The sequence below is a fragment of the Poecilia reticulata genome, linkage group LG23 (genome assembly GCF_000633615.1).
Source record: "Poecilia reticulata strain Guanapo linkage group LG23, Guppy_female_1.0+MT, whole genome shotgun sequence".
Taxonomy (NCBI): Eukaryota; Metazoa; Chordata; class Actinopteri; order Cyprinodontiformes; family Poeciliidae; genus Poecilia; species Poecilia reticulata.
In genome coordinates, this window is record NC_024353.1 from 16,080,460 (window position 1) to 16,092,470 (window position 12,011).

The 12,011-nt window shown below is 42.5% G+C and overlaps 1 protein-coding gene across 1 annotated transcript; it reads left to right on the forward strand.

Moving 5' to 3' along the window:
* Nucleotides 1–60: 60 nt before the first annotated feature.
* hcfc2 (host cell factor C2) lies at nucleotides 61–8,738 on the forward strand. Its single transcript, XM_008401465.2, has 18 exons — nucleotides 61–502; nucleotides 1,424–1,708; nucleotides 2,336–2,484; nucleotides 2,563–2,723; nucleotides 3,473–3,675; nucleotides 3,753–3,837; nucleotides 3,920–4,023; nucleotides 4,834–5,070; nucleotides 5,141–5,332; nucleotides 6,151–6,206; nucleotides 6,320–6,395; nucleotides 6,487–6,534; nucleotides 6,608–6,663; nucleotides 7,193–7,294; nucleotides 7,362–7,559; nucleotides 8,051–8,345; nucleotides 8,424–8,496; nucleotides 8,705–8,738. Exons 2-18 carry the CDS (start codon nucleotides 1,543–1,545, stop codon nucleotides 8,712–8,714), a joined length of 2,211 nt encoding a protein of 736 aa, XP_008399687.1. The 5' UTR covers nucleotides 61–502; nucleotides 1,424–1,542; the 3' UTR covers nucleotides 8,715–8,738.
* The last annotated feature ends 3,273 nt before the right edge of the window (nucleotides 8,739–12,011 follow it).

Sequence of the window (12,011 nt, forward strand, 5' to 3'; positions counted from 1 at the left end):
CACACACACACACACACACACACACACACACACACACACACACACACACAGAGAGAGAGAGCTCAAGAGCCAAGTGACAACTGACGTCACCCTCTTCCTGCTCACCAGGAGGGGTTCCTGTTTCTAAACACACACGCGCGCGCGCGCGACCTAGGTCAGCCGACCTACCGGAAATGTGAAAAACACAGCCCAGCATTTGAGTTCCTTTTATTAAAATGTACCGTTTTACTGGTCAGATAACATTAAAAACTCGATTTAGTGTAAAAGTCATTCTAACTTTGGAAGTGTTTAACATTTTGTCCACTTTAATCAATTTCCTTAGGCTTGTTTTGTTTTGTTTTCCAGCGCAGCCCCACAGCATGGTGCTGCCACCACCAGGGGACTGAAGACATGTGCATGAATGTCACACTTTTCAGATTTTGTGTTTTGAAATCATTTTTGAAACACAAATCATGTAGAGAAAATACATGACGCCACCCAGAAGCAGTTTCTCAACGAGTCGGTGTGTTTATGCGGTGACTTGAATGTTCCACATGTTTTCCAATAAACCACAGACTTAAATATGATTTACAAAACCCACAGGTTTTGCACATTCATTTTTCGAAACCATATCTCAAAGCTTAGTCAGCATCCGTGAATGGCAAATTTCGTGTCTGGGCAAAACATTCTTATTTGCATTTATGTCTGAACTTTGATTGGACCATTCTAGTGAATAAATATCCTTTGATCTAAACCATTTTTTAATTTTAGTTTCATGTCTGCTTTCCACACAACAAGGCTTGTTTTGACTTTCTTTCTCAACTAGAAAGAGTCTTACTAATATGAGGAGATTATTCAGAGTAGATTTGTAGGCTAAATGTGATGAACGAGATTACTGATGGCACAGTGGTCCTTAAGGGTTAGGACAATTAAATAATTTCAAATAATATATACTAAAATGTGCTTATGAATAGGATTTGATCACTTACTTTTCTTTTAGTCAGACAGAACCACTTAATCAGTCTGATAATATCTGTTTTATTTTGGCACCTCTAAGTTTCTTACAAGTGTAAAGTATACATTTGTGTATTTTATGGAGGATTGCATTGAAGTACAAATGAGAAGCATTTGCTGGATTTGAATAATAGACATTTTTACATTGGACTGTTACATTCAATACTGAACAAATGTAAATTTTTAAAGAATTTTAATTCTTAATGCATTATGAAACAATTGCAGCAAATACTAAGGTGCTCACTGAGGATAAACACAGAAGTGATTAGTGCGGTGTATTAGGTGACAGTTCATATTTTTAACAATAATAATTATTGGTTAGTTTGCTAAATAACTTCGGTCGTTGGTATTGATGAGTCTCCTTCGTTCTCTTATTTTCTTCCTTCCTTTTATTTTATTTTTTATTTTTGATACAACCAATACTTAACAGAGTGAGAGGTCTTTAGTTTTTCCCTCTCTCCGGTTGAGTTTCCCGTTTCCTCTTCGGCCCCGCCTCCATCTTTGAAACGTCAACAGCGCCAAACTTTCGGGGTCCTTCGTGAGGGGAAAATGAGCGGCAGTGTTGCGGGGCCGCAGTGGCGAAAGGTTCACTCCGTTACTGGAGTCGTTCCCCGGTCCAGGCATGGACACCGGGCGGCGGCAATCCGCGAGCTCATCATTGTATTCGGTGGCGGGAATGAAGGGATAGCGGAGGACCTCCATGTCTACAACACGGGTGAGCTAACGTTAGCTGCTAATGTTTTTAGCTTTTAGCGGAGGAAAGTGGCCCAGCTGTTGACACGAAGTTTGTTTACTTACATAAAACTCTACCATATTCTGCCTCTTGTCATAGTTTTATTTTGTTTAAAGGCAGTTTGTTAAAGTGGGTTCAGTAATATTACTTTCAAGTGGCTAAACTCAGCTGTCTCCCTCTGTGTTTTAGCGTCTATCGCATGCATTAATAATGGACGTTAATATTACATTTTGCGTCCCTGAAGGATATTTGAATAGTTTTTTTTAGAGTGAAATAAGAAATCAAAGCACCTTTAATTTGGAACATTTAAGGTGAGACTTTAAATCCTAAGAAATACATGGTGATGGCAGCATCATGCTGGACACTCCAAAGTTAGTTTTCGAACTAAGAAAGCAGATGATCCTATCCTGTTGAAAATATCTGTACTATGCTTAAACGCTGGCTTTAAAAGTGCTCCACATCTTCTCATAAAAGTTAATTCTGCCACTTTATTGCCCGAAAATCACTGATGATGGCAAAAAGCATCAAGTCAAGTGGGAACTCCAAGTCAAAGCTGTGGAACCATGTTTTAAAGCAGCAGCTGGTTTGATACCTGTGTTGCTGTTTCAGTCTCCAAACAGTGGTTCCTCCCTGCTGTGAGGGGGGACATCCCACCCGGGTGCGCCGCTCATGGCTTTGTCTGCGAAGGCACCCGGATCCTGGTGTTTGGTGGCATGGTCGAGTATGGAAAGTACACCAACAGCCTCTATGAACTCCAGGTAAGTCAGGTGTGGAGTTGAGCGCTGCTGTTGCTAGGTAACGGAACCTTCCAGAGCTGCTTGTGTTGTCCTCCTCAGGCCAGCCGGTGGCTCTGGAAGAAGCTGAAGCCCAGAGCGCCTAGGAACGGATCCCTGCCCTGCCCTCGGATTGGACACAGCTTCACTCTGGCGGGGGGGAAGTGTTACCTATTCGGGGGCCTGGCCAATGACAGCGAGGACCCCAACGGGAATGTACCAAGGTAACAAAACATCTTTCTGGGCTGCTTGGTTGTCTCTTATCTTGAACTTGAGTTCAAGATCTCCGAAGTTGAAGCAAACAAAGAGAAGAACCTTTGCTCTGTGTAGTCCTGGTCCCGGTGTTCTGTGTTGTCCTGGCCGTATGTTTTGATTCGTGGTCAGATTAAATTGCCTAGTCTGTAATTAACCAAAAAAACTATAAAGATACAGATTAAGCAAAAATTTCAATCCAGAATCCCTTTTCCTGCTAAATTATTGAACAGACGTTGCTTGCGGATGTCGCTTGTGCGTCAGATTTACCGGTGTACCAGAAACAAACATATACAAGTTTCCAGCCGTAAACTTTGTGCATAAAAAACTAAAAAAATTAATTAATTACATAAAAAAATTAATGTGTTAAAGTCCTAGCCTTAATTTTAGATCATTGTCCGACTGAAAAATCCAATGATGACCCAATCAAAACCAGAGACGAGCAGGTTTTGATTTCAATATGGCCTATGTGTCTGTTAGGAGGATCTGTGATCATCTGGAGGAGCACGGATCCTCCGCCGTCAACATTTATCCATCCTTAGAGTGTCTGCTGTTGAGCTCCATCTGTGTTTTATCAGACAGAGCTCCAGTTAGTTTAGCAGACTCCGTGTTTCTACTAGTGGTGGTGGGACAGAAAAGGTTGCCGTGGCGATAGCTTTAACGTCAGTTTCTTAGTGTTGGTGGTTTCTGGTGTGATGGATTGAGCTGTGGTTGTTTTCAGGTACCTAGGGGACTTCTATGAGCTGGAGCTGCAACCGCTGACGGGAGCGAGAGGCTGGAATGTTCCCGACACCAAGGGCGGCGGTCCGTCGGCGCGAGAGTCGCACACCTGTGTGGCGTACGCCGGCCTCGGCTCGCCCAAGCTCTACGTGTTTGGGGGCATGCAGGGTTGCAGACTGAACGACCTCTGGCAGCTTGACCTCAGTAGGACTTCTGGTTGTTCATGAGACCATTAGCGGCTCATGTCCACGAAACTGATGTATTCTTCTTCTCTGCCTCAGGCTCCATGGTTTGGTCCACGCCTGAAACCAGCGGCTCCACCCCTCTTCCCAGAAGCCTTCACTCTGCTAACGTCGTTGGAAACAGGTGCTGCAGTCTGGGTTGTGAAACGCAGTAAAAACCGAGTGGTTCCACCTGTAAACACTCCCTTTTATTGATCTGTGTGCAGGATGTTTGTTTTTGGAGGTTGGACTCTTGCGCCGGAGTCTGACAAACGGGTCACCACGGCAACAGAATCGATTTGTTCCAACTCACTGGATTCTCTGAATCTGGGTGAGTAATCTGTTCTCTAGATCTGTCTTTCTCAAACTGTGGTCCACTGGGGCCCCTACTGGTCTGAATGGTACTGCACAGAAACAACCATCTATTAGCTGTGACGAGAGTTCAAAGTGCGGCGCATACAGTTAGCTTACCAAGTGATTGTGTTTAAAAATAATAATGGATAAGTGGCTTAAGACTGGGTTACTCTAAATAAAAGATGAAGAATTCAGGAAGATTTCATGCCTGCAGGAATATTTTTTAGTTTTTGGGGTGAGTTGCAGAACTTTTTATTGATTTTAGTTCAACATTATGATAGATAGCATGCCACTGGCACGCAGGTCCAGGTCTGCCCGACCTGAGGCTGCTCTGAACGCGATATGACGGTGAGGAGGCAGTGAGCAGCGCTGCGCCCAACGCTGACTAACTGCATTTGTAGCACCTAAAATAAAATAATTATTGATGTCAGACTGAAAGAAAACATTGTGTAATGCCTATTTTTCATGAATTTTTTTCTTCTGAATTACAAGAAATGCACATGGTTTCCATGTATTTGACATCATTAGAATCTACACTTTCACAATCCGTAAATAACTCGAATAGATTTGTTCATGTTTTTTTTGTTACAGCAAGTCACATTAACAAAACAGAACATTTACAAAACTCATATTTTCATTTCAGGTTGTACATATTAAGATGATGTTACGGTTAGTCAGGTGGTGCATGAGTGTTTGTTAAATGAGTTAAATTGTCCTCAGCCTGAAAAAGTTTGAGAAACACCAATCTGGAGGTAAAGCATCGTTGCCGGTGTTTTTCCATTCTAAGACTCAATGTGCTGGGAATGCGTCGGCCTGGAGCAGCAGGACGACGTCCAGGCCCAGCTGCAGAACCAGAACCAGGGCCCTCAGGCAGACGACCCATCCGTATACTGGCCCCGAGCCAGAGCCGGCCACTGCTCGGCCGCCGTCGGCTCCAGGCTGTACATCTGGAGCGGCCGCGACGGCTACCGCAAGAGCTGGAACTACCAGGTGTGCTGCAAGGACCTCTGGTACATGGAGACAGGTGAGGACAGAGAGGAGACGCAGCTCAGCCTTTGGTAAGGAAGAGTGACATCCCTGTCGTCTGTTGTCAGATCGTCCGACTGCACCAGAGGGAGTGATGCTCATCAAGTCCACGGTCAGTGTGCTTCACGTGGCGTGGCGCCCCCTAGCTGCAGCAGACTTCTACATCCTGCAGATCCAGCCGGTGGTCCGCTGTCCAACCACCAAACCAGTTCAGCCGACTGGGACAGAAGGACAAACTGGGACAGGTCAATGTCCTGCAGGTGAGACGATGCAAAGACTCAACAGGTCATCAGCGGCCGGAGAGAATATTCAAATCAAAATGAAGTTTTCATCCTGGTGTTACTGTCAATAGACAGTGCGCGATGCTGCATGTTTTGGCATCAATCTGATACCAAGTAGATACATTTTAAACACAAATATATTTAAGGTTGATACATTAAACTACTTTTATCTTTTGGTGTTTTTATTATTTTTCCTTTGTTCAAACCTAGGACAGAATGTAAATAAAGTTTACAAGTGTCTACAAAATTGAACTAAGACAATAGAAAAACAACAGTTTTGTGTTCGTTGTTTTCTAAATAAATGCAAAAACTTTTCATTTGAGAGCAAAATCTGTTTTAAGGTAGAGTTGGGAAACTAACACAAAAGCAAAATATAATTTCAAGAAGGAATCTGAAACTAGAATATCGGATCCACACTAGCATTTATCATGCTAGTGTGGATCCGATATTGATACCGACTTGGTATTGACATTGATATTTGGATGGATCTGTCCTCCTCTGATATCTCGCCCAGTTGTTCTATACTTATTCTAGTTTCTTTGTTTCTTTGTTGAAAGTACTCCCAACCCAGAGTTTTTGTTTTTTTGTCTTCCCATGTGTTATTCTGGATGTTTGTTCCTGTTAAAGCGACTGGTTTCTCTCCACTGTCGCCTGGTGCTTGCTTAGCTGCTCCAGTGTTTTCCAAAAGCAGGAACCTTAAAATGGACTGAACTGAACCTGTTTGTCATTGGTTCCTTGTGATGTCGTTGAATTATCAGAGTTGATTACTTTTCTGTAAAATCTATTATTTTTTTTAGGTCCTCAGTCCCTTCAGAACCCAAACGAGGGTCCAGAACAGAACGCATCGGCCCAGGTAGGTGTGACTCATCAGTTTAAAGCCATACTGAACGCTAACACCATCATCCTGGTCTTCACTCACACTGAGGTGTGAATATGTTGGGATTGAATGTTTCCTTATAATTCCAGGACACATCAGCTTCATCAGGTGAAACCAAAGCGGAGGAGCAGAGGGCTGGGAGAGAGTCTGAGTCCAAACACTGCGGTTGGTTTCTCTTCACTGTCCAACAGGAATCGAGTCAGTTAGAATCACCTGCCTTCCCTCTGCTTCAGCTTTATGTCTTTTTATGTTTTAGGAGGAGCAGCGATGGAGGACAGCAGCTCAGCTCAGCAGCAGCAGTCAGGTAGGGAGGAGGCTCACAGAGAAACCAGATCCTGCAAATATCCAAACTAAACATCTTCTCTTTCTGCTTCCAGACAAACAAACTGCTCCAGGTGACCAGACGGGGGATCTGTACCCCAACACAGATCAGGTCAGGTCACATGTTAAATACTGTGAACCAATCTTTAAAAAGATTTCTGATTTTGGTTAATTTTTTAATTATTTTTTCCCTCCTGAAAAGTTCCTAAATATAGTGACAAAGTTGCTAAATTGTCAAAATTTCCCAAAATTAAAGAAATCAGGGCCAATTTATCTGTCCAGCCCTAGATTTTATGTTCACGAAATGTATCATAGTCTCAAACAAAATGAGTGGAACAGTCAAAGCAAAATAAAAATGTGCTCACTAACAGAGCTCCCTGTGGGCTTCTAGAGGTTCCTGATCTTTATTCATCACTGATAAACATGGCTTCAAAAAAGAAAACAGAACATGTGCAGGAAAGAGAAGTGACCCAAGGACCGAACCCTGCGGTACTCCTCTAGTGAGCCAGAATCCCGTTTATCAACACAAACAAGCAATCTGACCTAGTTTTCAATTTGGCTTTGGCAAAAGCCTAAACGGTGTGAAGACTTGTATCGAGGTGCTGCGGCTGGTTCATCTGGATGTGTTGCGCTGCCTTCAGGCTAAGGAGAACCAAGATGGCTGCTTGTGGTTCGACGTTGGCGTGTTTAAGACGCTCTACTGCGAGGTCAGCCACTACTTCCTGCCAGCTGAAGACCAACAGGTGAGATTCCTGAACAGCGAGCTAACAGAGTGTTAGCGTGGCATTGACCAACCTGCGTTTCTGTCAGGCCGTCCACCAGAGGAAGCTGCCCAGCCCTCAGGACTACCAGGGCCGGGAGAAGCAGCCGCTGACCCCGGGTCAGATGTACCGCTTCAGAGTGGCTGGAATCAACTGCTTCTCTCAGGGAGACTTCAGCCCAGCCAGCGAGTTCAAGACCTGCCAGCCCGGCTTCCCCGGAGCGCCCGCCGCAGTCAAGATCTCCAAGGTAACGCAACAGCATCTCCTCTCAGTAGCTACGTTTCCATTGACCATATATTTGCACAATTTGACATTTCAAAAATAAATTTGCTCAATGGAAACATGGCAATTTTGAAAGAGCTCTCATTTTTGACAAAAGTTTAAGTGCTTCTGTGAGATGTTTTTTTTGCGGGGGCGGGGGGTAAATTAAAATTGGTTTGTTTAGCAAAACTGCAATGGGAACACTTTTTTGTATCACACACGTCACATGGTCAACAACCGGATGTTGCTACTGCTGCAAACCATGAAGAAGACGACAGGAAGTAGAAATGACTTATCATGTGAAGAAACTTTATAAGTGTGTGATGTTAATAGTGTTTCTTATTTATTTAATGACATTAGCAGAATATTGACAAAGTTTTATGCACATTTGAAATGGAAATGCAGCTAGTGGGAGGTAAGAGTTAGCTGGAGGGTTCTGACAGTCATGAAGGTTCTGGTCCGGTGTGGTGTGTTCAGGCCAGCGATGCTGTCCAGATCACCTGGGAGGCCCCGACGTCTCCGTCGGGTCGGATTCTTGAGTACTCTATGTACCTGGCGGTGAGGAAGAGCCGGTCTGGCTCGGAACGGCCGGGGCAGATGGCCTTCATCCGGATCTACCGCGGCACCAAGACCAGCTGCTCGGTCAGCTCCTCCCACCTGGAGAACGCCCACATCGACAGCTCGGCGTCCTGCCGGCCTGCTGTCGTCTTCCGCATTGCGGCCAAGAACGAGCAGGGCTACGGACCGGCCACACAGATCCGCTGGATCCAAGGTAGAACTGCTTCTTGCTGCACATCTCTGACTTCCTGTTCCATCTCCACTTGAACCTCTGATCTCTGGGTTTTAACAGATCCTATCAAACTGCGGGGCTCTGCTGCCAAACCAGACGGCAGCGCTGAGGCTGACCCAGACGCAGCTGACAGGTAAACACTCTGGAACAGACTGGAGTTAGATTATCAGGATCGGAAAATAAAATCTAGTTTGGAAAAAAATGTTTTCAGATTGTTCCTTATCCAAGTTTACCTATCTACGTTTAGTCCTTCCTTCCTCTGGTCTTTTACTTTTCCTTTCCTTCCTGATTTCCTTCCTTCCTTTAAACTCATGGAATCATGTTGTTTGCTCTCCTTGCAGCTCCAGCTGAGGCGGTTCTGGACCAGCTACAGGAAAAAAAAATCCCCTCAGGAAGTCGAACTGAACATTTCTAAAACATTTTTCCTAATTTATTTTTCTCTGATGAAACTGTAAATAGATTCACAGGCTGATTTTACCTCCAACTGTTTCATTTAGCTACAGTTTTATGAAATAATCTCTAATATGAAGACATTGTCAGCTGAGATGCATTCAGTAATTGTTTTTATAGACCTGGATGATGATTTAATAATCATTAATATTAAATAATTATATATAGATATGACTGAAACACCAGGAGGAAACACTAAGCTAATGAAATCTGTGCTCAGCAGAGGTTGGGTTCTGATTCACTTAGGTGTTTTTTTTCTCCTTTTAAACTGCATGGTACTTCACACGTCTACATGAGCTCTGCTTTTAGTTTTGGATATCTAATGAAAGAAAACGTTGCCTTCCATTTTGTTACAAAGTCAACAAAACTATTTCTCCAGCAAATCTTAAAAGGGCTTGTATTTTAAGGCAGAGCCAGTTCATGATGGTAGGAGGCCTAGGGAGAACTTCAGTTTGGATCCCCATTCTAGTTCACATTATTTATTGAATTAGGTTATTTTTCTGCCTTATTCATTTGATGTGGCAGTTATGTTCACTCTAAGACTTGGTTATGTTGGGAAACAAGCTCATTTCTTTAATTTGCTTGATTAAGCTAGTAGCAGGACTATCAAACGATGCTACTACTGTATTTTTACTTTTATTTTGAGTTCCCTTAAGACTTATATTTTTATTTTGTAAGTCAAATTCACAATAAAAATGATTCATAATTTGAAGCTTAAGTGGGAAATTGTGCTCTCTTGGAGACCCCTGCTGGCCTGGAGGTCTCCTAACAGCAGTGCACACAGGCTGGCTCTGCCTCCATCTATCGCCCTAGGCAAGGGGTGAGCAACTCCAGGCCTGGAGGGCCGGTCTCCTGAAACTTTTAGAGATGTCTCTACTTCAACACACCTGAGTCAAATAATGAGGTCATTAGTAGGATGCTGGAGAACTTGAGCTGCACTCATGAGGTGATTCAGCTGTTGGATTCAAGTACATTGGACCAGGGAGACGTCTAAGAGTTGCAGGACACTGGGCCTCGAGGACCAGGATTTGCCCACCCCTGCCCTAGGCCGTGCCAGTGTTATGTGCATAGAGGGTGTGTGTGTGCCGGGTGTACTGGATAAAGGGGAAGCTCTTGTCGTTGGTGACTGTTTACTTTAAAGAGAACCTCAGACAAACAGGAACTGATGCGAATGGCACGGGATCTCAGCTTCCTGTCAGGACGCCTGAAATACAAGCCCTTCTACTGTCTGAGGTCAACAACTGTTTCACTCACCTTCAGGGGAAAAACAAAGTTCTGATTATAATGCAATCTATATATGAATTGTATAATAGTTTAATACAGAAGTTTTATTTTTTTCCCAGCAACTTTTATTACAAAATATCCAAAGTTATGACTTTGTCTTCTTATTTAGGAGTCCTCCATTTGGCTGCCAGTCTCTAGCTTGTTTGGAGTTACTTTCTTCCATTAGTTTTTTTTTATCTGCAAATGTTTTTTATGCTTTTAAAAAATATATTCCTGGGAATGTCGATTCTTCAGTTTGACTCCGGCGGCCAAACTGGAACCAGCGTTTTAGTATCTGTGTTCCCCAGAACTACATGTACTTTAGTCACTTCTGGACAAGCTACAGAGAAAACTAAATGTATTCTTATTCATGATAAATAAAGGTGATAATATCCCACAAGATGAAGGTACGTTCATTTGTTTCCTGATTATTAGAGGCTGTTTTGGGACGATGCTGTTAGTCATGTGTTATTCTGTCCTTACATGTTTTAGCAACCATGTTTTACACTGTAGAAGCAAAGATGGAAGAGTTCCATATGTTCACATAGGAAAAACCATAAACATCGTGCGTAACTCCGTCCGCCATCTTCAATGTGGCAGCAGGGCGATCGGAGCTTCTTAAGTTCTGTGCTGGGTGGACTTATTTCAACCGTTTTACGAACAAACAGGATTCATTCTCATTACCTTCCCCTGGTTAGGATTTAAGATCAGAATTACTTGACTTTGCAGCCAGAAATTCGCTTCTAAACAACCGGAAAATATTTCTTATGTAGCTAAATTGGCCCGAAATAACCGTTGGTTGTTAGCGTAGCAGCTAACGTTTTCATACTGTTTTCTAATGAGAGAGCTGATGAGAAACCGCTGTTAGAGGAGAAGTTCATTAAAAACCAGAGGATTTAGTGAAGAAAGATCAGTCAGGATCAGAGCTGGAGCTGCTGCTGGTCTTCAGTCTGTTTCCAGCTCAGCTTCACCATGTCGGTATTTAGCTATAAAGATGCTACGAGTCAGAGCCCAACATGCTGAAAATGTTTTTTTTCTGAATGTGAAAGAAACATGTATTTTCTATTTCACTTTTGGATAATTTCTCTTTTATTCTTGGCTTTAAGCCTGTGAACCAGGACGTCTCAGAAGTCATGGAGTTCTCCCAGTGTGACCAGCAGACTGACGCCCTGCCTGTGACCAGTGTATAATAAATAAATGTTTTATTCTTTCACTTTTTGTGTATTTTTTAAATATCTCAATCTGAAGTATTAGTGTATTAATGTAGCTTATGTAATGAAATAAAAATAATTTACTCTTAGAATTACTTTCACTCTTTGCTGTCAATAGCAGATTTGACGTACTGTAATAAATATTTATCCTCTGGAAAAAAGTAAGAAAAATATAGTTTAATTTTTGACAATGATTTATAAATCAAAAGTAATTTCTCAATAACGTATAAAAAATAAATACAGGAAAATTTTTTGTTTTTTGTCTTGAAATGTTAAATGTACATTAAATTATGTAAATATATTCTTTAATAAAACACTGTAAAAGTGTGTTCATCAATTTCAATATAAAAATTATCAGAATCATTTCTATCAAATAAAAACATTGTGCTCTTTATTTAGAAATGCCCCCAAAACAATTAAATAATCACATCAAAAGTTAGAAACTCTGTCTTTAGTAATTTGTGTGATTGCCAAATATATTAATGTGTGTAATAAATGTGTCAATGACAAGTATTAACTTAAAATACTTTGTAGAACGGCACTTTATAAAGCTCGGTCCATTCACTTGTATTACCTTACTGGCACATATTCCACATTCAATATGGCGGACGCTGTCACGTATCGCAGCAACGGGCCGGCCCGCTCCATGAGGCGTTCTACGTATTAATGTCTATGGGAAAAACGGCTTTACCGCTTTTTGCTCACGTTCGGTAGGCTGGACTGA

Bases quoted from the DNA above. Each gene is read 5' to 3' on its own strand.
- hcfc2 (XM_008401465.2), top strand. From the start codon at position 1,543: ATGAGCGGCAGTGTTGCGGGGCCGCAGTGGCGAAAGGTTCACTCCGTT. The intron at 6,207-6,319 runs GTAGGTGTGACT...TTATAATTCCAG, and splicing joins AACAGAACGCATCGGCCCAG to GACACATCAGCTTCATCAGG. The intron at 7,560-8,050 runs GTAACGCAACAG...TGGTGTGTTCAG, and splicing joins CCGCAGTCAAGATCTCCAAG to GCCAGCGATGCTGTCCAGAT.